Source organism: Moschus berezovskii, chromosome 14, assembly GCF_049115385.1.
Source record: "Moschus berezovskii isolate FMDL1 chromosome 14, NW_MosBer_1.0, whole genome shotgun sequence".
Classification (NCBI taxonomy): Eukaryota; Metazoa; Chordata; class Mammalia; order Artiodactyla; family Moschidae; genus Moschus; species Moschus berezovskii.
The window spans coordinates 87,945,062-87,968,596 of record NC_142473.1 but is presented as its reverse complement, the minus strand read 5'-3'; the positions used below and the strand labels follow the sequence as shown (position 1 = coordinate 87,968,596).

At 51.1% G+C, this 23,535-nt stretch overlaps 1 protein-coding gene across 1 annotated transcript in view; it reads left to right on the top strand.

Annotated features, from left to right (window-relative positions):
- Positions 1-8,584: 8,584 nt before the first annotated feature.
- The window catches only part of OSBP (oxysterol binding protein), a 29,101-nt gene continuing 14,150 nt past the window's right edge, over positions 8,585-23,535 (top strand). Inside the window, exons 1-7 of the mRNA XM_055424195.2 lie at positions 8,585-9,022; positions 13,536-13,744; positions 15,878-16,128; positions 20,750-20,945; positions 21,183-21,285; positions 21,592-21,646; positions 21,832-21,963. Of these exons, the coding sequence (XP_055280170.1) occupies positions 8,655-9,022; positions 13,536-13,744; positions 15,878-16,128; positions 20,750-20,945; positions 21,183-21,285; positions 21,592-21,646; positions 21,832-21,963 (1,314 nt within the window). The 5' untranslated portion in view covers positions 8,585-8,654. The remainder of the gene's footprint in view (positions 9,023-13,535; positions 13,745-15,877; positions 16,129-20,749; positions 20,946-21,182; positions 21,286-21,591; positions 21,647-21,831; positions 21,964-23,535) is intronic.

The following is a 23,535-nucleotide window of genomic DNA, read 5'->3' as shown; positions in this document are numbered from 1 at the left end:
ACTTGATGCAAAGAGCCAACTCATTGGAAAAGACTCTGATGCCCGGAAAGATTGAGGGCAAAAGGAAAAGAGGGTGACAGAGGATGAGATGGTTAGACAGCATCACCAACTCAATGGACATGAATTTGAGCAAACTCTGGGAGGCAGTGGAGGACAGAGGAGCCTGGCTTGCTGCAGTCCATGGGGTCACAAAGAGTCGGACACGACTTAGCAGCTAAGCAACAGCAACAAAGCATCAATCCATGAAAAGACATGGAGGCACCGTAAATGGATGTGACTAAGCGAAACAGGCCGGTCTGAAAAGGGTACATGTTATGTGACTCCAGCTATACGACGTTCTGAGAAAAGGCAAAACCACGGAGACGGTAGAAAGATCACTGGTCACCTGGGCTCCAGGGGGAAGGAGGGAGGGAGGGATGGATGCGCACGGAGGGTTTTGAGAGCAGGCAAACTGCTCTGCATGAAGATGCAGGTTTGTTTGTCTGTCTCGGCCACGCCCCAGGGCATGTGGGCTCTTAGTTCCCCCGCCCGGGGTAGAGCCTGTGCCCCCTGCCTTGAAAGCACAGAGTGTTACCCACTGGGTCGCCAGCAAAGTCCCCAAACTATGCTGTGTGAAACTATAATGGTGGATACACATCAGGACACACTTGTAAGACTCACAGAATGTATAATATCAAGAGTGAACCCCAGGGATTCCCCAGGGGGTCCAGTGGTTAAGTCTCAGGGCTCTCACTCCCAGGGAACTAAGATCCTGCAAACAATGCGGTGAGGCAAAAAAAATTTAAAAACGGGGTCACTCTCCTAACCCTGGGGCTTCCTAGGTGGTGCTAGTGGTAAAGAACCCGCCTGCCAATGCAGGAGACAGAAGAGACACAGGTTCTATCCCTGGGTGGCGAAGATCCCCTGGAGGAGGGCATGGCCACCCACTCCAGTACTCTAGATTGGAGAATCCTGTGGACAGAGGGGCCTGGTGGGCTACGGTCCATCGGGTTACAGAGCGTCGGACACGACTGAAGTGACACAGCACGCATGCCAGGCACCTTTAATTGCTTCCCTTTGTTCCTGAAATAAAAGCCAAGGCCCTGGAGGCCCTTCACACCTGCCTCCTTCGCCTCCAACCCCTCTGCCTCAGGTACTGCCTCTCTTTTCTTTCTTCACACAAGAAGGACTCTCCCCGTGCCTTCATTTCTCTTTCTAATTCCTCTCCAGCCCCAGGTGTTGAGAGAGAGTTTATCCGTTTGGAACAGGCTGCACCTGCCGTTCTTTCGCCCTGGTGGTCCCCCGGGTTGCTTCAGTAACGTCCATGTTTTCTCTGTGCGAGTGTATGTGCATGCAGTCACGCCGACTCTTTGCGACCCCATGGACTGTAGCCCGCCGGGCTGCTCTGTCCGTGGAATTTTCCAGGCCAGGAGTACTGGAGCGGCTTGCATTTCCTCCTCCAGGGGATCTTCTTGACCCAGGGATGTAGCCCCCATCTCTTGCGTCTCTGCATCGCAGGCAGATTCTTGACCACGGCACCACCGGAAGCCCATGCAGACACTGTGTATACTGATATGTTCATTTGTCTGCTTTTCTGGTTTAATACCAGAGCGTATCCACACATTCGTTACTCTGCCCCCACCGCTTGACAAAGGCCTGGTGATTATACAGGAGAGGCCCAATTCGTATTTGTGAAATGAATAAACATGCTGGGCTTGAGACGGAGCAGGACTCTCTCGCCTCTCCTGCACCTTGCCTTTCGCCTGTGGAAAACCTTAGTCAAAGAATATGTTTAATCAGAGAAGTGAAAGATATGAAAACAAAGGGAGAGAGTCAAAGGAGACTAAAGAATAACAATGTCATCGAGCAAAGTCAAGGACCTTAGTTCTTTCTCAAGGGCTACAGATAATATTCAGAGCCATGTCCTGCGAGCTGTCTTATCGATACTGGAACACCAGGTGGAGAAGCTCACGACACGATGACCAGACTGTACCCAGGACACGAGCGGCCACAGTTCTGAGAACTGGCCTCAAAAAGTATAGGAAAAAACGGACCAGAACTGAGGATTAACTGCACCTAAAACAACCAAGGTGCTGCTGCTCAGGCCACCGACGAGTAATCTGAAGATGACTGTGCTGCTTCTGCGCGTGGCACGCCCGGCCCCCTGCTCTGTCTGTAAAAGCTCTCACTCCCTGCTTGTAGGGCTGGGGGGTGGGGAATCAGCCTCTGGACAGATGTCCACCACCCTCCCCGCACCCCTGGTCACTGGCATCTGAAATAAAGCAAACTTCCCTTTCCCCCAGTCTGTCCTGTTTATGGGCTTTTGTTCGGCAAGCAGCCGGACCTCTCACCCACTCGGTAACAGGCTGTGGGCTGTCACGACGAAGCCAGAGATGAAAGAGATACAGATCACACACTGGGGGAACTCACCCCGAGGAGGGGTGACATGGTAGGAACACAGCTGGCTACAAAGCAAGACAGTGAGCATCACAGGAAATCCCGAGTCCCGAGGACATGGTGGTCTTCTGGGCAGAGAGCTCAGAGCAGACTCTGGAGGGAGGGAAAGGAGAGCGCAAAAGTGGTGCAGACACAGGGATCAACGCAATTGGAGCATGGAGCGCATCAGGGCAACAGGCGGAGAGGCGAGAAAGGAAGGGACACCCGCTGGTCAGAGGCCTCCTAGCAGGCAAAGAAGTGTGGGCGGTACTCTGGAAGCGTTGGTGGGCAACAACACTAACTCAGCCTTTTAAAACCTTTAAGGAAATGTTTTCAGATAAACAACAGAAGCAGGAATAATAGTACAATAAATGCCTCTGTACTTCTCACCAACATTCAACAATTAACTTTGTGTCTGTGTGCATGTCCCACGTTCCTTCAGTCGTGTCCGACTCGTTGCGACCCTATGATCTGTAGCCCGCCAGCCTCCTCTGTGCCTGGGATTTCCCAGGCAAGCATACTGCAGTGGGTTGCCGTGCCCTCCTCCAGGGGATCGAACCCGCTTCTCCTGGGGCTCCTGCATTGCAGGCGGATTCTTTACTACTGATCCATTGGGGAAGCCCAGCCTGTGTCTACTTGCCTTTATAAAGGAAACCAACCCTGAACATTCACTGGAAGCACTGATGCTGAAGCTGAAACTCCCAATACTCTGGCCACCTGATGCGAAGAAGAAAAGATCCCGATGCTGGGAAAGATTGAAGGCCAAAGGAGAAGGAGGTGGCAGAGGATGAGATGGTTAGAGAGCATTACTGACCCACTGGACGTGAATCTAGGCAAACTCTGGGAGATAAGGGAGGACTGAGGAGCCTGGTGTGCCGCCGTCCATGGGGTCTCAAAGAGTCAGACACGCTTGGTGACTGAACAATAGCAGTGTGCTTTAGGCATATAGATGTGTTACGCTAGGTTGCTTCAGTCATGTCAGATATACAGATGCTCATGTGTGTGTCTGTGTGCATATCAAAGTCTGTATTACTTTGGGAGGGGGGCTTTCTTTCTTTCCTGTTCTTACCATTTCAGAAGAAATTTACAGATTCCTAACACTTCTCCAAAATCTGTTTCTTTTTGCTCAGTTTTATTGAGATCTAATTAATATAGAGCAATGTGTAAGTTTAAGGTGTGCAGCACAATGATTCAACTCACAGACACCATGAAATGATGGCTACAGTAAGTTTAGTGAACGTTTGTCATCTCACAGATACATAAGTAAAGAAATAGAACAGTTCTTTTTCCTGTGATGAGCAGGAAGTTACTTAGGAGTTACTCTCTTAACTTTTATATGTAAGGCAGAGCAGTGTTAATTATACTTATCATGTTGTACATTACCGTGTCTAGGGCTTATTTGTCTTATAACTGAATGCTTGTAACATTGGCTACCTTCACCCTAGTCCTCCCACCCCACCTCCCGCCGCCACTGCCCCCTGCCACAACTGTGATCTCCTTTTCTATGAATTTGTTTTTCAAGTATAATTGACCCACAACACTGCTAGTTCCTGTCACACAAGATAGAGATTTGATACTTCTATAGATTTCAAAACATTCGCCACAAAATGTCTAGTTACCTCTGTCACAATACAAAGATATTACATAATTACTCTATTCCCCACACTCTACATTTCATACCAATGACTAATTTATTTTGCAACTGGGAGCTTGAACCTCTTAACCTCCTGGTTAATTTCTCTCCTCCCCCACCTGCCTCCCCTCTGACAACCACCTGTTTGTTCTTTGTATCTGTCGCTCTGTTTCTGTTTAGTTATGTTTGCTCATTTTTTTAGACCCCACGCATGAGTGATAACATACTTCCTTTCATGTCTTTCTCCATTTACTTCAGTAAGCAGAATACCCTCCAGGTCCATCTGTGTTGCAAAACCCCGTCATTCTTATGGTTGAGTAATATTCTATATTTTCTTTATCCATTCATCTCTCAGGGGACCCCTGGGCTGTTGCCATGTCTTGGCTATCGTAAGCAATGCTGCAGTGAACGTGAGGCTGCAGGTATCATTTTTGAATTAGCGTTTTCATTTTCTTCAGATAAGTGTCCAGAAGTGGGACTGCCGGCTCAGATGGGGCTGCTCCCCTTTTGGTTTTGTGAGGAGCCTCCGTACTGTTTCCACAGTGGCTGCACCAATTCACACTCACACCAACAGCACACAAGGGTTCCCTTTCCTCCATGGCTTTGCCAACACTCGTTACTTGTTAAATATCGTTTTTTAATAATAGCCATTCTGACAGACTGAGGTGATAAAACATTGTGGTTTTGATTTGCCTTTCCCTGATGATTAGGGATCATCAGGGGAAAAGATGATATTGAGCATCTTTTTACATGTCTGGTGGCCATCTGTAAGACTTTTTGGGAAAATGTCTATTCAGAGCCTCTGCCCATTTTTTAATTGGGTTGTTTGGTTTTTTGAAGTTGAGATGTAGGAGTCCTCTGTATATTTTAGATATTAATCTCTTTTCTTTTAGCAGCTTGAGGCAGTTGTAAAATAACTTAATGTAGCTTTTTACAACTGTGTATTCTATAGTATTTTTTCATTTGGTGAAATTTTAACTGTTAATGTTTTTTGCATTGTGCTTTGTACCATTTATTAAATAAAAATTTAAAAAAAATAAAATAAAATATACTTGAAAAAAAATCTTTTACCAAATATAGTTTGCAAATATCTTCTCTCATTCAGTAAGCTGTCTTTTCATTTTGTTGACAGTTTTCTTCACTGTACAAAAGCTTTTAAGTTTGAGTAGGTCCCATTCGCTTTTGTTTCCCTTGCCTGAGGAGACATACTCTCCAAAATATTGCTAAGACTTATGTCAGAGAGCATACTGCCTAAGCTTCCTTTTAGAAGTTTTATGGTCTCAGGCCCTACATTCAAGTCTTTGATCCATTTTGAACTTCTTCTGTAATATGGTGTGAGAGTTTGTAGTAGTAGTCCAGTTTGATTCTTTAGCAGGTAGTTTAGCCATGTTCCCCAAAACCATTTATTGAAGAGGGTGACATTTCTCCAGAGTCTAACGCTGCTTTCCTTCATAGCCATCATACAGTATTACACTGAACAAATGTAGTAACTGCCTAACATCATCTAAACCAGTCCATTTTCAAATTTCCCCAGTTATCCTCTGATGTCTACAAGAACAATTTTTTGTTTTGTTTTGTTTCAGAATCAAAATAAAGTCAAGCATTTGTTGGAGAGGTCTCCTTTAAAAACTTTTTTTTTTTTAATTTACAACAATCACCACATGACTCTCTTACCACATCATTTTTCCTTAATCTTTCTATCTTATCTTCTGTAAAAACCAGTTGTCTTATAGACTGTCTCACATTCTTGATTTATTCAATTGTCTCCTTGGGGGGTGTTGTTTAACTGGTTCCTCCAGTCTCTGTAAACTGAAGAATAGATCTAAAGGCTTGACTGGACTCAGGATCAAGAATACTTTGGCAAGAAAACTTAATTAAGTGGAGCTGTATACTTCATGCTGCAGCACACAAGTTCAGTTCAATTTAGTCACTCAGTTGTGACAACTCTTTGCGACATCATGAAACGCAGTATGCCAGGCCTCCCTGTCCATCACCAACTCCTGGAGTCCACCCAAACCCATGTCCATTGAGTCAGTGATGCCATCAAACCATCTCATCCTCTGTTGTCCCCTTCTCCTCCTGCCTTCAGTCTTTCCCAGCATCGGGGTCTTTTCCAATGAGTCAGTTTTTCCCATCAGGTGGCCAAAGTATTGGAGTTTCAGCTTCAACATCAGTCCTTCCAATGAACACTCAGGACTGATCTCCTTTAGAATGGACTGGTTGGATCTCCTTGAAGTCCAAGGGACCCTCAAGAGTCTTCTCCAACACCACAGTTCAAAAGCATCAATTCTTCGGTGTTTAGCTTTCTTTATAGTCCAACTCTCATATCCATACATGACCACTGGAAAAACCATAGCTTTGACTAGCTGGACCTTTGTTGGCAAAGTAATGTCTCTGCTTTTTAATACGCTGTCTAGGTTGGTCATAGCTTTTCTTCCAAGGAACAAGCGTCTTTTAAAGCAGCAGATAAGGGACCTCATAAAAAATGTTGGCTGTCCCAGAGTTAATGATAACCCAGTTGGTTAACTGGGTTAAGGTGGGGACAGCCAGATTTTCCTTGGTATAAAAGTATGTGTTTCTCCTTTGTGGTTGGCAAATAAACAGAGGCAATACAACTTACATTTTGTAGCTGTTTAGTTTATCAAACATGTTCATATATGCATTTAATCAGAACAATATCCCTATAAGGTTTCATTCCCTTTTAACAGAAACGAAAACTGACACTGGGAGTGCTTAAGTAATTAGCAAAGGCATGACTCAAGCATAAAGGGGTTCACTTTAGTTGAGTTAAAACAATCCTCTAAGCTACATCTAACTGCAGATTTTCAAAGTGCATTTTATCTCCAGAATTCAATAAATGTCTCTTCTCTTAAAAACGTTTTCTAAAAAAGGATATTTTTCTTTATTTTCCTGATACCATGAAGCACATTGCCAAGAAAAAGCTATTTGTTTTCCAGCCAGCAGCCATTTCTGCTGCTGCTGCTGCTAAGTCACTTCAGTCGTGTCCGACTCTGTGTGACCCCATAGACGGAAGCCCACCACGCTCCCCCTTCCCTGGGATTCTCCAGGCAAGAACACAGGAGTGGGTTGCCATTTCCTTCTCCTATGTGTGAAAAGTGAAAGTGAAGTCGCTCAGTCGTGTCCGACCCTTAGCGACCCCACGGACTGCAGCCTACCAGGTTCCTCCATCTATTTGATTTTCTAGGTAAGAGTACTGGAGTGGCTTGCCATTTCCTTCTCCGGCAGCTATTTCTATTGTCCAGCAAAACTAGCAAAATGTAACAGATGCCAGATTCCCGCAAATCTCCATTTGTTAACAATAGTTCAGGACAACTAAATGTTAAATGAGTTACTGAAGTTGCGACTTTCACAGATGTGAGAACAAAATCAGTGTATCTAAGATATTCTGTGCAAAATTAAGCATACACACGTGCGCTCATGATGCTAAAACCAAAAAGGGCCTTTAGGACTGTTAGAGACATAGGTCCAAGTACAAATAAAGTCAGGTCCTCTCAGGTCCACTTACGCCTCACAGCTTGGTCAGCAACTCGTGAGACAAAATCAGAAGCACATGACAGTCTAGAATCAAGAGATAAGGTGTGTGGTACTATGATGAGCACACTAGGAAAGGGAGTTAGGATGGTGGATTCTGGAGGACACTGGGGAAGCCATTTCTGGGGTCCCCAGGAACTCGGGTCTCCAGCCAGCAGGGAAAAACTCGGGCAAAGGCCAACTACGCAGAAACACTCTTCCTAACAAACTGGCGATCGTAACTCAGAAAGAGCGACTCCAACACCGACACACAGCATCAAAACACGCGTTAGAGAAACCGACGGGCTTCGGCCACTCGCAAGCTTCCCCGAAGGCGGAAGCAGGCGGGCACGCCTCCGAATTGCTCTTCCCGGATTTAATTGGCTGCTCTGGCCTGCCCCGCCCCCTCTCTCAACTGGTCTCTTTCATTGGTCAGAAGTGTCACGCTCCCGCGTTCACAGACTTGTGAGTGACATCGATTCCAGCCAATAATAAATCAGAGTGAAGATGTGAAGCGTAGACACCGCCCCTCTACCCTCAACGCGTTCAGTGAATGGTAGTAAAGGTTGAGCAGCTGATATCAACCACCAATCCGTAAGGGCGGAAGAGGGCCGCGGAGACGACTGACCGGAGGAGGTGACGTGGCGGTGACGAATGCACAAACTGAATGAGTGGCAGAAATACTGGCCAATCGACAGCCACACGGACTGCGCGGTCTGCATTCTCGAGTCCTCCCTGAGCGCCGGAGACTTCGGGAAAGCGCCAATGAGCTTGACCTGAGTCTGATTGGCCTTCACCTGCACCAATCGGCGGCGGGCCTGGCGGAAGCGTCCCTCCTCGGACGCTCACTGGGCGCTGCGGCATGACAGGCCCCAGAGAAATGCCAATGTCCTAGGGGCCCTCCGCAAGTGACACTCGGCGGCACCAATCGACTTTCTTCCTCCCCGCAGCCGGCCTGGCGGGGCGGGGACGCTGCGCGGCGGCGGCTGAGGCGCTCGCCGAGTGGGGCCCTCCGGGCGGCGACGGCGGCTCTCGTAGGCGGTTCCGGTCGTGTGTCAGCGGGCGGCGGCGCTTCATGGCGGCGACGGAGCTCAGAGGAGCGCTGGGCCCGGGCCCGGCCACCATGGCGGCCCCGGGCGGCGGCGGCGCCGGTCCCCCCGGGGTGGGAGGTGGAGGCGCCGGCGGCCGCGGAGACTCCGGGCCGGGCTCCGGGCTCGTGCCGGGTGCGGCGGCCGCGGTGGCGGCGGGCGGCCCGGGCCCTGGGGCCGGGGCCGTCGCGGCGGCGGGCCCGGCTCCCGCGCCGCCGGCCGGGGGCTCTGGCGGCTCGGGCGCCGGGGGCTCGGGCTCGGCTCGCGAGGGCTGGCTCTTCAAGTGGACCAATTACATCAAAGGCTACCAGCGGCGGTGGTTCGTGCTGAGCAACGGGCTCCTCAGCTACTACAGGTAAGTGCTTCCGGGGCGCGCCCCCCGCGCCCGCACTCGAGCCCACCCTCGCGAGAGCGGGCGCGCCGGGACGCACGAAGCCGCCCGCGCGCCCCCGGCCCGGCCCGGCCCCGCCAGCGTTCCGGGAGCAGCGCGTCTGCTCTGGGGTTGCGTCCCCTGCCGCGCCTCGGTGCAGCGACGAGCGCGCAGGGAGGGCGCCGGAGTCGGTGCTTGCGGGGGCAGAGCCCGGGCGCCGCTCCCGGGGAACTTGCTGTCACAGTCCCGAGGCTTGGTTGTCTGTGCCCCGGCCCCAGAATTCAGGGTTGTCAGCGGCCCTTGACGTTCCCGCCGTTGCTCCCTCCACGTTCACGCACAAGGACGCCACGCACAGGGTGGCCTCGGGGTCTGTCCCCAGTCCTTATCTCGCAAGATTGGCCTCAGCTCTCGCCTTGGCACAGCCCACAGCGGAGACGCGCCCTCCAGGGTTTCTGGTAGTTTTGTCAGCCCCCGCGCCCTCCCAGGGGGAGATCATTAAGTGTTCCAGCCGGGACTGCTGGGGGCCAGCCGGTTAGTTCGGTTCAAGTTTGCTCACAAGAACATTCCGTGTCTTTTGTTGGACTCCTGTTCAGCAGCCCTTGTGTTGGGACGTTTGATACACGTTTGTGGTGACTCACAGTCTTGCCATAACATAGCATGCTTTTGGCTATGAGTATCACTATAGATAGGTTGGGATGCTGGATTTGGGGACAGGACATAAACATTTCCTGAGTGCTAGACAGTTTGGACAGGTGTGTTATGTACAGTATTCTTTGACTCCCAGCGGCAACCTGGAAGTTAGGAGATACTCCCATCTTACCAGTCAGGAACCAGAGACAGCTTGGGCGACTTTCCCAACATCTTGAGTCAGGATTTGAAACTAGTTCTTTTCATACCAACACAGCCTAAAACCCAGGTTAGTGTTACGTGAATCAGTCGGATAAAGAGAGAACTACTTGTCTACAGCAAATTTATAGATATGACACTCTGTGTATGTTATACAAAATGTATAGAAGTCTTCTTTAAGGAAGATTTTGCTTAATATAGTGAAATTTCTAAGTAAAATCTTTTTATAAAGACCATTCTATTTGAGACCCGAAAGAGTGTTGTTAAGACTATATTTCTTGCCCTCTGCCAGGAGTTGCTTTGCCACTGGGACAGTCTGGGTGAAGGAATCTCTTTTCCCTCAACTTCATTGCCTTGACTCTTAAAGAATCTTGAAAGGGAATTGAAGATGGGAGTTGGAGGTTGTTGAAGTAGGAACACATTCTTACCTGGTCTCTAACATGGTAGAAAATGCGTTAGTGCATCCTCACTGCTTAAGTGACATTAATTGTGAACATTTATGTGTATCATTTGAATTATTCACAATTGATTTTCGTTTTAATCCTTTTTAATTATTCTTCCGGGACTATCAGTTTAAGGTTAAATCACAAATCTAAAGTTTTCGTTTGTTCCAAAGTTTTTCCCCTGCTCAAGTTCATGTTTTCCTGTTACATGGACCATCATTCTAATGTTAACTGATTGATATCCTAGCTTGGCATGTAAGTCAGTATTAACACTGAGTCCCCATTTTTTAATAGTTGTGTATCAGCTGAGAGCCTTAATGTGTGGTCATTTTTCCTCATGCAAGTTTTTAATCAGATCCACTTTCCAGCCCAGTTTTGTCTTTAATCAGTACTTGTCTTGGTCAGTCTTGATCTTGGTTGGACAGTAATAATGTGGATGTTGTTATCTTGTAAGCACTTTTAACTTCTCTTCTACAAGAGCTAGTGGTACCTGACTGCAGCTAGAACGCCTTCCCAAACATACCAAACCGTGTATTGGGAAATATGCCACGGGCCTGTCCTTGCCAGCCAAGACTGTTCCACCCACAAACCAACCAAGGAACAGCATTCAGAATTATCATGTCTACATGCTACCCTCAAAATCACATTGAAGTCCTTTCTACCAACCAGTTGGTGTTCTTCCAAACTGGTTCTTTGGATCCCCATGTTCTTAGGGTTCATTTAGCCAAATCGTCTTGCCTCCTGCTTTTCATGCCTCCAAAACCATTTCCTGTATATGCCTTTTACAAAATACGATTCTCTTTTAACCAAGTGCTTCCTAAACCCATCCTCTGATGAACTGTCCTAATAAGGTTTGGCAAGCCTTCTTTTTACCTATCCTGTTCTTGGTTATATACAAAGTTACACAGCTGTCCTGTTACTTAAAACCATATGTAGAATCCCAGCTCTCCCAGACACATCGTGACAAGCCCGTGGTATTAGTTTTCTTGGCTCGCTTCTGGAGATGGAGCTACTATTTTGGCTGGCCTTTTCTGGGAAGAACTTACTAATCAGAAAACACCACCTAATACTGTGGTGCCTGAAGAACTTCTCTTGCACCCTGAAAAGCATGTCTTTTCAAATACTTCTGCGCTAATCACATATAAGCAGAGGTGTATCTGCTTGAGCCCAAGAGCTCCAGAGTCAAGCCTGCCTGAACTTCCAGAGTCTTTTGGTATTTTTAAAAGTGCTATAGATTGTATGATTTGGGAAACTTTTTTAGTTCATGGACATGACCCGAGCAGAGGAGATTCCTAGGAAGCGGCCTGTGGAAAAGATCAGCACGTTGTGAGGAATGTGGCAGAAGGTCCGAGTGGAACCTTTGGAGTAGAAAGTGAGGGTGAGCTGGTAATTCAGCCTGCATTATTCACAGTGTAACTGAAGCGCAGGGGAGGGGAGGAGGAGTAGAAAGAGCAGGAGTCACGTTACAGCATGGCAGGTGTGGGAGGTGGAAAATAGCCTGGTTTATTGAGACCCCCACCCTCCCCACCGGCGATCCCGTGCTTCTCGGTGCATCTGAGGAAGAAAAACCAGTTTCATGTGACAAACCGAACAATAGCCAAGCTGTCTTCCTAAGCACAGTAAACAGGCTTTCTCAAACCTACCCCAATCTTGGTTTCTAGAGATGGAGCGAGTGTTGTCATTTCCGGCATGCGGGAATTTGGGATGTGCCAGGTGTGTTTGGCCGCTTGGCACTCGTGAAAGAGAGACGGCCCTGCTTTGCATGCTGGCAGTTGGCAAAGGACTTTGACCTCTTTCTGTTCCAAGTTGGTCAGGGAAAACTGCAGTCTCAACATGCAGGTCCCCTGGGCAGGTCGGCGGGTGGCGGGGAAATGAGTGCAGGTTGCCCTGTACACTTGGCTGTGCTGGCGGCTCTGTTTTATGCCAACTCTCTTGTAGCTTGTTGTCACCAAGCGGGGCTGTAAGGTTCAAAAGTTAGCCTATTAATAGAACTGTCAGTAGCAATGGAGAAAATTTTTACACCCAATCCTCTGAGAAGAGATTTGCTGAATTTCTCTTAGCTATTAATAGGGTAGCTTAGGAGTTCCCACCACCAGAGGTCAGTGGACCTTAGGAAAGAATATATTCCTGAAAGATTATACCACCCTGAGCTCCTTTAATGAATATGCTTTCTTCACTCCCACAGAGAGCTAGTGACTCCTCTTTCATATTGTTTAAGCTGTAGTCAGTGTTTAATGGCTTCCCTGGTGGCTCAGTGGTAAAGAATCTGCCTGCCAGTGTGGGAGATGAGGTTTGATCCCTGGGTTGGGATGATCCTCTGGAGAAGGGAATGGCAACCCACTCCAGTGCTCCCACCTGGGGGATCATCCTGTGGACAGAGGAGCCTGGCGGCTTCAGCCCATATGCTTGCAGAGAGTCAGACACCACTTAGCAGCTGAGCGCACACACAGTGTTTAATACTCTAAACATCTAAGTGTGCCTTACACGCCTGCAAGATGGTCTTTAGAGTGGTGTGACCATTCTCACTGAGGCTGAGTTATAGTGGATTGGGGGAGTGGATTGTTCAGTATTTGTAAAATGGAGCTATTCTTTTAACTTTTTTTTTTTTTTTGGCCACACCACATGGCATGTGGGATGTAACCCGTGCCCCCTGCCCTGGGAACACAGCGTCTTAACCGTTGACCTGCCAGAGAACTCCCTCTTTCTCTTAGAGAATGAGATTATTATATAGAATTTGGTTGCATGAGTTTGTTAAGCACCCTTTGATAATTGTATCTTGCTAAATGAAAGGTAACTCCTGACTGTAAAGGGGCCTGAGGGGACTCTTGGGGGTGATGGAAGTGTTCTCCATCTTGACTGTGGAGTTGGTTGCACAATTGTTTACATTTGTCCAAACTCATTAAATTGTACACTTAAAATTCCAGGATTAATGCTGTCTGTAGTTCGCCTTCAGTGAAGCCTGTTTTTCCAAAGCTCAGGGTGAGGGGAAGAGCGGAGCAGTAAACTCTGACTCAGAACATTTACAGGCTCAGAAGGGAAGTCCCTGCTGACTGACTTTTTAATTGGAGGGAGCCATGCAAGGAGAATATTAGAACTTGCTGATCCCTAGGACTGCGGTATGTTTGGAAGACGCAGAGCTGTGGAGGAGAGTGTGCCGAGAGGGCCGGCGCACGTGCATCCACTCAGCTGTCTGTGGCTCACTCTTGCAGGTCGAAGGCAGAGATGCGGCACACCTGCCGCGGCACCATCAACCTCGCCACGGCCAACATCACGGTGGAGGACTCCTGCAACTTCATCATCTCCAACGGGGGAGCACAGACCTACCACCTGAAGGCGAGCTCAGAGGTGGAGCGGCAGCGCTGGGTCACGGCCCTGGAGCTGGCCAAGGCCAAGGCGGTGAAGATGCTGGCCGAGTCAGGTGGGGCGAGCCCCTGGGGATGCTCCATTCGCCCCTGACACGCAGACCTCCTTTGCCCCCACTGTCATCTAATTACCAGCTGTGTGTTGGCTCCCGGGCGGGCAGAATCTCTCCCGGAGGGCTGGTTTTCAGCTTGGCAGTTCAGCCCCTCAGGGGATATCTGGTGATGTCTGGAGACGTCTTGTTCCCACTGAGGGGGTCAGTGCTCCTGACCTGCGGGAGCAGAGGCCAGGGCTGCTGCTGAAGCTCCCACCAGCGTTCAGGACAGCCCCCCATCCACCCCTGCCAGAGGCGGTTGGCCCCAAATGTCAGAACGGTTGAAATTGGGAAACTCTTGTCTTAGAAGCATGGCAGTTAGCTTTTGCTTTCTAATGCCCACTGACTGCCTTAAAATCTTGAGAAAGGATGATTTTATTGATAAATCAGTTTTGATTTATTGATTTGATTGATAAATCACATCGAAACTGATAAACTCACAGGTTGGCTCTGTCCTTACTGTTTCCTTTTCTCTTGACATCTTCTTACTTAACTGTTTGTTTAGTTGCATTGAAACCAGCAATCTCCGTAGACTGCCAAAGCATGATATTTGAACCCCCTGGCAGTGGGCAGAGACCCCTGATGGAGGGATTGCTGTCACGGGTCGGGGCAGAGGAGCTCCAGCCGTCCCTCATCCCCACCTGGGTCGGCGGCCGGAGCTGTTTCATGCCTAAGACACATGGGAAAGAATTACTTGTGATATTTTCTGTGAAAAATCTTTATTTTGCTGCCATAGTCTCACTAAAAGGCACAGTCTGCTTATGTTTTGATTTTTCTTAAAGGGAAGTGGTAGTTTAATGCCACTGAGCTTGTTCGCCTAGAGCTGACCGTGGTGCTCAGCTGCTGACTTCGGTCCGTCTCTCGTTCCTATCTCTTGTGGTTCCCCAGGTTGTGTTTAATGTCTCTTAAGCAACGAAAGGAAAGTTTCCTGCTTTATAAGTCTCTGAGTCACAGGTTATATTCTGACTCTGGCCCTGCCCCTCTGTCTAGCAGATATAGATAAGGCAGGTCTTTCCTTGTTTGTTTTGTTTTGATTTTAGTGCTGATTTTAGCTCCCGCAGAGGAAGGGACATGGCTAGAAAATGACTTTGCAGTTACACAGCGTTGGGGACAAACCTGCCAGTGAAAGGCAGGCTCAGCCTCTCCGTGACTTGTTATTCAGGAGGCGTTTTCAGTGTCGGATGAATCCACCGTGAAGTTCCTGCGTCCTCCCGTAGGAAAGAGGAATTAATGTGCCCTTTGAGGATGTGAGTGTGGTTCACAGAGGGCTGGGCTGTGACTCTCAGCCCAGGACACACAGGGGCCTGCCAGTCACCCAACAGATGACTGTGGGTTGGCAGCCACAGTCAGAATGACTGTTTTGGGACCCTCATGCTAGGGTTAAAGGCGCAATAATTCATTCCCAACCGTAAGAGCCGTTTAGCTTCTGCACCCTGCCCTCTCATCACTAGTTCACAGCCCGCAGCGTGTGTCAGAATCACCCGGGCAGCTTTGCCAAGTACAGATTCCTGGACCGTGCCTCACACCAGCCAGATCAGAGCCTTTCTGGGGATGGGGCCTAGACTGCATCTTTAGGAAGAACCCCGTGTGGGCCGTGAGGGGGTTGGCTGAGGGTGGTCCAAAGATGCTGGCCTCCAGTTAGAAGGCAAGTAAGTCCCAGGGATGTCGTGGGCAGCACGTGACTGGTGAGCTCTGCTGTGTGGTGTGTTTGAAAGTTGCCAAGAGAGCAGATCCTGAAAGTCTCATCGCAGGGAAAAGCCTTCGTTTTGTGTCTGTGTGAGGTAATGGAGGTTAGTTACTTTAATTATTTCTCGACAGATGTATGTGCTGTGCACCTCAAACTTAAAACAGCATCATACGCCAATTATATCTCAATAAAATTAGAAAAGCGGGAGCAGAAGGAACGCCCATTGTTGTCTGCCCCCAGTGTCCGCCCCAGCTGGGCCGAGGACTGGTGCTGGAGAGTCACCTGGCAGCGATGAGCTCGGCCGGTCACGGCGCAGGCTGAGGGCGCAGGTCGGCTCGCGGGCGGACCGGGAGCGTTCCGGCTCTCGGCCCTGGGCCCAGAGTCCCACGGTTTCCCTTCTCGCCCCACAGATGAGTCAGGAGACGAAGAGTCCGTCTCCCAGACCGACAAGACGGAGCTGCAGAACACCCTGCGGACCCTGTCCAGCAAGGTGGAGGACCTGAGCACCTGCAACGACCTGATTGCCAAGCACGGCACTGCGCTGCAGCGCTCGCTCAGCGAGCTGGAGGCCCTGCGGCTGCCGGCCGAGAGCAGCGAGAAGATCAAGCAGGTCAACGAGCGTGCTACCCTCTTCAGGATCACGTCCAACGCCATGATCAACGTGAGCGCCCCGCGGGAAAGGCCGCTCCCGCTACGAGCTGGGGAAAGGCCACGCCCCCCACATGCTGGAAGGCTGTGATTGGCCACGCGTAGACCATCGGTCCTGCCTCCTTGTTCAAGGGGTTTGAGTTGCAGAGTCTCTTGCCAAACTGAGTAGGGCGCACGGATAGTATGAGCCTCCGCGCTGCCCTGCTCCGACCATCAGGAGGGCACTGCCCAGCAGGCCTCTGATGGTGATGCTGAGTCCTTCACCTCTGGGGGCTGCGACTCTCTCTCTCTTCCTTTCATTCTTTCTCTTTCTTCCTCCCTCCTTTTCTGTTTTTCTTAACTCTCTGTTGCAACTGGAAGGTCTTCATGGTCCTTTCCACCTTTCTGTTCTTTGAGATTTCCGTTGGAGTCTGACCCCTGCTTTGCTAGTGCATGCTGGCCTGCAGTGTGGTAAGTGGGGGGCTGGGTCAGGTATTACGGAGAACCTTGGAATCTGGGTGAGTCTCACTTTTAGTCTTTGAGAGGTGATAGAACTCTTTGAGAGAGCTCTAGGCGATAGAGCTTCCCTGGTGGCTCAGACGGTAAAGAGCCTGCCTTCAATGCAGGAGACACAGGTTCGATCCCTGGGTCCAGAAGATCCCTGGAGAAGGAAACAGCAACCAACTCCAGTATTCTTGCCTGGAGAATCCCATGGACAGAGGAGCCTGGTGGGCTACAGCCCATGGGATTGCAAATAGTCAGACACAACTGAGCGACTAACACTTCAGCACCCTTGTAGGTGATAAGATGACATACCCAACCTTGGGCACTCTTCTTTTCAAAAGAAGGGACCAGCGCTTCTGCCCCCTTGTGACTCGTAGCTCGGGTGACTGTCATGTGTCTGTGGGATACTTCGGCTGCTTGGAGGCAGGGCTCCAGGTAAACCCAAAGCGCCACTGGCACTGGTGATGTGGGGCAGATACTGGGTGATAGGCGTGGAGTGAGTGCGCGGTTTATAAACAGTGCCGCGCTTCCTCTGCTGGAGGCCGACCCTCACCTGGCAGGTTATGTTAGTCAGCTTCCAGGTAGGAACATGAGAGCATAGTTCTCAAGGCACATGAGAAGTCTGCTCTGTGAGAAAGGGCTTACACAGCTGGTGCTTTTGTTTTCTTGTCTGATTAAATGGGAGGAACCTAACACTTACTGGTAGCTCAGCTGGTAAAGGATCTGCCTGCAGTGCAGGAGACCCCGGTTTGATTCCTGGGTCGGGAAGATGCCCTGAAGGGAAAGGCTTCCCAGTCCAGTGTTCTTGGGCTTCCCTTGTGGCTCAGCTGGTAAAGAATCTGCCCGTGATGCGGGAGATCTGGGTTTGATCCCTGGGTTGGGAAGATCCCCTGGAGGAGGGCATTGCAACCCACTCCAGTGTCCTGGCCTGGAGAACTCCATGGACTCAGTCCATGGGGTCAGAAAGACATGGACACAACTAAGCGATTTCACACTACCTTCAGTCAGGTCCGATTTTTTCCCTTGTTGAAGAAGTGATAATGAGGCTTCTGTTTAGAACTAGTTTAGTTTGTGCGGCTCTTCAAGATCAAAAGTCTTTTTCCTCTGACCAAGGGAAGTTTTACTTTCCTACATTTAAAACCCCTTAATAGAAAGTGGTGGTGACTTTTATTTTTGTGCCCTGTTCTGAAGCAGTGAGCACTCATCGTGCTCTGACTCACACAGAGGCGAGGAGAGAAGCTATTCTGTCCATTTAAGGGTTGGGGGCAGATCAGCGCCTCCCAGCAGCGCCAGTCGCCGTTCTGCGCTCCGGCGCGGGCACCTGTGTCCCTGACCTCTGGGCCTGCGCTCTTTTCAGACTCTTCCACCTCTTGGTGCCTATTTTTCTGTTCCTCCTGTGATCAGGAAAACTCATGAATCACACAGGTCATTTAATCAATAGTACATAAATATACGTATGAAACAGAACCGCTCAGGAAAAATCGTCGGTTATCTTTTATCCAAGTCTGCTCCCATGACAATTATTTTCTACTATGATAAATATTTGCTATATAAAACACCTCTTGATTTAAAAATGTCTCATAAAACTGAAACTTTATTTTGAACTTTTCTCTTGAAAATATGCTTTCCTTTTTCCTGGGGAGAATTCTTTTTCCCTGAGTTCTAGGTATCCAGAGCTTGTGTCAGTTCTCATTCTGTTCTCTGGAGTGCACTGTCTTTGCCCCTTTTGTAGCCAGTTATTGCTGGAAAGGCGTTTTTTAATCCATGTGTTGTTTCCGGGGGGATAATGGCAAGGCCTGAAAAGTGCTGTGCAGCACATCGCGCCTCAAAACGGGCAGTGTCAGTGCAAAGCAAGAGTGCGTGAGTTTCGCTCAGCTGCCTGCTCGCTTAGGATACAGCTTTTCTTGCTACCAGAGTGAGTCTCTAAGCAGGGGAGTGAATCTGCCAATTGTTAGTGTATCCATTTACTAATTCAGTGAACACGTGTTGAGCACCTTCGGTGTTCTAGGCACGGTGCTAGGGGATACGGCCGTGGTCCCTGCCCTCAGGGAGGTTACTCTCCGTTTAGGGGCTGAGAGGTGAACAGATGGTTATGGAGTGTGCTGAGCGCCCCGGCAGATGTGGGCACAGGCTGCTGTGCTACAATCCTTGGGGGTGTCCAGCTCAGACCGGGAGAATCTGAGACGGTAACACGTCACCTAAATCCTGGAAGACCTGACAGAGTCTTCTGTGAAAAAAAGGCACCCCTGATTTGGGGCCGTGGAGTCCAGCGGCCCCAGTTAACCGTCTCTGTAGCCGGGGGGCCTCCTTCCTCTGTGACCCCACCCAGTTCCTTTTCTGTAAGTGGCGATGGTTCTGCTCTTGGGGTGTGGAAAGGCTTTCACGAGCTCATGGGTGTGGAGAGGTGGGCACAGTGCCCGGCATGCCGTCTCTCGCCGCCCGAGTTGTCACTGGTCTCGGGACATGGGGGAGGAGCCGGGCCCGGTGTGGCAGGCGCCTCCCTGGGTGGGGCGGGTCGGGAGGGGCGAGACCGGCTATGGCGCAGGCGCAGCTGCAGGCAGGAGCGCCTTGTCGAGTGGTGACGCTGAGCCGGGTCTTTCTGAGAGCTTTACCTGTTCGGCTTGAGCACCGCTGCGAGAGCGCTGCGGCTGTCCTTCTTGTTTCTCACGTGAGGACGGTGAGGCGCCTCTCGGCTCGATAAGCTGCTAAAGTGTCCCGTTAGACAGTGGGATGGCGCTGTGACGATCCAGGGTATGTTCTCTGTGCCGCCTCGAGTACGGAGTTGGAGTTCGGAAAGAAGTGTGAAGAGCCCAGCAATATCAAAGAAGAGTGCGCAGGCTCCGGTCGTTGGACGCGGGGAGGGAGGGAGACTGAGAGTCCAGGAAGCCCCTTGCTTCTCTGCTCGTGAGCAGATGCCGGGTTGGGAAGGGAGCGTGGCGAGTCCAGTAGGGCCCACTGATTTTGGGGTTACTTTGAGCTTTCGGGTAGGCTGTTGGGTAGTCTGATTTGCAGCTCCCCGAGCACAAAGCTGGAATTCCTGACTCCATAGGCCTTAGTCCATTGGTCAGGGTTGAGACCATGGGAGCAGACACTCAATTTACCTTTTAGTTTCTCTTTAGCTTTGTCTAGACTTTTAAGCTTCTGTTGCTTCCTTTCTCTATTGAGCAAACTTTATGAACTCCCACTGTGTACAAAGCGGCCAAGTTAGGAGCTGGAGATAAGTATGTGAATAAGCTATAAATGGTATCTTCAAGTCACTCATGATCCATCTGGAGAGAAAGTCACGATCCTGCTGTGGATGCTGAGAAATAGAAATATGTGCAAAGTGCTGCGGAAGCACAGGAGAGCCTGGCTCCTTTGGACATGGGAAGCAGGGGGTGTCACGGAGGAGTAACTTTGCCATGGGTCTCAAAGGGGAGGGCCACTTGGCCAAGTAGAGAAAGGGGGCAGAGGGCATTCCCGCCCCACGGGAATCTGCGTGTCTGAGAAGGGTGTGCGGCTGGGGGGCTCCGTGGTGGGGGCGGGGCCGCCGGGGACCTGTGTGTCCGCAGCCAGCCGTCAGGCCTGCATCTGGAACCCGCGCGGAGCCTGGGGCAGGACTGAGCATGGCCAGGCTTGTGTTCTGTCTCGAGGTTGCTTCTCTGACCCCTGAGATGTGTGTTGGCTTCTTGAGGTCGGTTGTTCTCTTAGGGGCCGAGATAGAAACAAGGACGTTCCCTGCTTTCCGGGTGTCACCGCGCAGACTCAGCTGCTGTTGGTGTTGAGTCCCTCCGCCTTCGGTGGGAATGGGTCGAAAGCCTCTTACGGTGCCCCAGGCTCTCTCTCCCCTCCCAGTCAGCAGGCTTCCCCCATGCTGCCACAAACCTGGCTCTAGGTTTGCTGCTGAGCTGGCATCCGTGTGGTCCTCATGACCAGGAAAATACTAAGTGCCCATGACACCATGCTCGGTGTTTTCTGCGTGTTTTTCTGGCCTTGACCTTGGTTGTGTCACAGAGCTGGCTGTCCCCGACACTGCCATGACAGGGAGGGCCATTCACTGCACTTCGCTGGCTCAGGTTCCCAGAGCGGGATGACTCCGCGGGCTTCCAGAGGCAGGTGGCTCTCTGACTGGTTAAGGCGAGGGGACCCACATGTGTTCTGTCTCCGCACAGGCCTGCAGAGACTTCCTCGTGCTGGCCCAGACCCACAGTAAGAAGTGGCAGAAGTCCCTACAGTACGAGAGGGACCAGCGCATCCGCCTGGAGGAGACCCTGGAGCAGCTGGCAAAGCAGCACAACCACCTGGAGAGGGCCTTCCGGGGGGCCACGGTGCTGCCCGCAGGCGCGCCTGGCACCGGCACCAGCAAAGGTGGGGGGCTCGGGGGGCGGGGGGCATTGGGCTTGGGGCAGGGGTCGTCGTGGCAACCAGCGGAGCCCCGGATCTCTGGAGTCGGTTCCTTGAACGAGACAGGATTCAGCCCTTCGTGTTTCCTGCTGCCTTCTGCCCTCATTCCTGTGTGTGCGGTTCGTGTTTAGAAGGCCTGCTGCGCCAGGTTCCGATACAGGTAGCAAAGTGAACTAACGCGGCTTTTCCCCCTCCCGGCAGATCAGTGCTGCTCCGGCAAAGGAGACCTGAGTGACGAGGATGATGAGAATGAGTTTTTTGACGCCCCTGAGATCATCACCGTGCCTGAGACCTTGGGCCACAAGTGAGTTAGGCGTGACTGTCCCCAACCCCGCCCAGCCATTGGAAGGCTGGGAGTGTTTCATTGGGGATATCCTAGTTTCCCAGGGCCTGGACTCTGCCTTAAGTACCTGGCAGAGTGTTTGTCTCTATACGAACAGCTTCTCCAGAGACGTTTATTCTTGCGCACTCTTTTCTAAGCGTCGTCTCTTGGTCACTCGTGAATAAGTTTGTTCAGTGTCCTTAGCGTTCTGCTTTGTAAAGACGTGGCGAGGACCACTGTCTACCTCTGATCTTTATTCTCATCCTCGTCCGTTTCCCGCCCGTGTAGACGCACCGGCAGCAACATCAGCGGAGCCAGTAGCGACATCAGCCTCGATGAACAGGTACGTCTCACCTGGGGTGATGAGCAGAGGTGGACAGAGTGTGTTCCCAGGGATGTGCTTGTAAAGCACGAAGAGGACCAGGAGATACCGATTTTTTATTCTTTTAGCGTGGGGGAAGGGAGGCCAAGAAATCCTGGGTTTTCTGTTCTCTGCGGGTCCCTGAGTGGATTTGTGTTTGTCCTCAGTACAAGCACCAGCTGGAGGAGACCAAGAAGGAGAAGCGGACGCGGATACCGTACAAGCCGAACTACAGCCTCAACCTGTGGAGCATCATGAAGAACTGCATCGGCAAAGAGCTCTCCAAGATCCCCATGCCGGTGAGGGTCTCACACACCGGGGCGCTGCCCGAGGGCCCTGAGGGCCCCGGGGGGGCTGCCGGGACGGCTCCGCCCTCCCGCACGGCCGCCTGCGGCGTGTCCCGTGTTATCCGTACAATCATAGACCATCGCCGAGAACCAGGGGCTCCGATTTCAGCTAGGTTTCTGGCATGCTTCCAGATCAGCGAGAATCAGATGCGTTGTTCAGAAGCAGTGATTTATGAGCAGATCCCTAGGCCAGATGTGCTGGGGCCGGGCAGAGATAAATTCAGCATCGTTTCTATTTTCACGATCCGTGTAGTTGAAGAGACAGGCGCGAAGACAGGTACAGGGCGTCCCTTCTTGTGGCCGCCTGGTGGGCAGTGCTGTGCGCCCAGAGACGTGGGGGGCACAGCGCAGAGCAGCTGATTCCAGGCGGGAAGCCGGGGCCCATCTCCGGGGGATGGTGGCCATCCCTGCCTCCCATCAGGCCAACTTCCCATCTGTCCAGACTGCTTTAGAAGGGGATGGGTTTAGGATTGCAAACGTGGTCCCATCACCGCGTCCCTGGGAATCCTTTGCTCGCTGCTCCCTGCTCTGAGTGGAGTCCAGCTCCCTCAGGGCCTTGCCCTCCCCCGGGGAGCGGCGCCCTGTGCGCAGGCAGTGTGCCCGCCGGGGGCGCCACCGCATGTCCGCACTGGCTCCCTGGTGCCCCCCTCGGCGTCTGCCCGCACTGCCCTCAGCTCCCACCTGCCCTTGTCACGCTGCCGTTACCCTGGCTGGTGCCTGTTCTGCAGAGCCGTCTGTCAGCCCGCTTCAGCCAGGCGTCCCATCAAGGCGAGCCGTCTCAGCCCTGTGTTCCAACAAGTGCCCCTGTTTATTTCTGGGCAGTGGGTTTCACTTCCTCTTTCATCCCCTGAGCATTTACTGTTGGCCAAGCTGCCTGGGGCTGTATCAGTTAGGTATAAGTTCAATTTAACGAGTCCAGAATATGTTTGTTTAGACCAGGGGTCAGCAGACTGTGGCCTTGGGGCAAATCTCGCTGCCCTGTGTACAGCTCACAAGCCAGGCATCATTTTCATATTTTTAAGTGGTTGGAAAATATCAAAAAGAGGCTAATATTTTGTGATCTGAAGATTGTCTACAGTTTAGATGTCAGTGTCCTTGCAGTTTTATTGGAACGCAGTAAACGCTTGTTCACGTACCGACTGTCTGTGGCTGCTCTCCTAGAACAGCAGTGCTGAGTAGTGTGACAGAGGCCTTGTGGCCCTCACAGCCCGAATATTGACAGTTTGGCTGTCCACAGAAAAAGCTGGCCCGCAAATAGGAGCCACAGTCACCATCACGCTGGAGTCCAGAAGCAGGTGGTTGGGTTCTGGTCGATGCTCCCGCTGCTGTGACCAGGCTCACTCTGGCCCGTGGCCCTGCCATGTGGCCTTGGTTCCTGGGTGCTGGGGGGCCACTGTAGCCCAGGCCCTCAGAGGGGGAGAGGAGATGGCGCGCCTGCCTTTTCGGGGTGCTTCCTGCCAACTGTGTGAACCATCCCCTTCAGTCTCTTTATTTACTCAGAACTCAGTTGCATGGCCTCAGCTA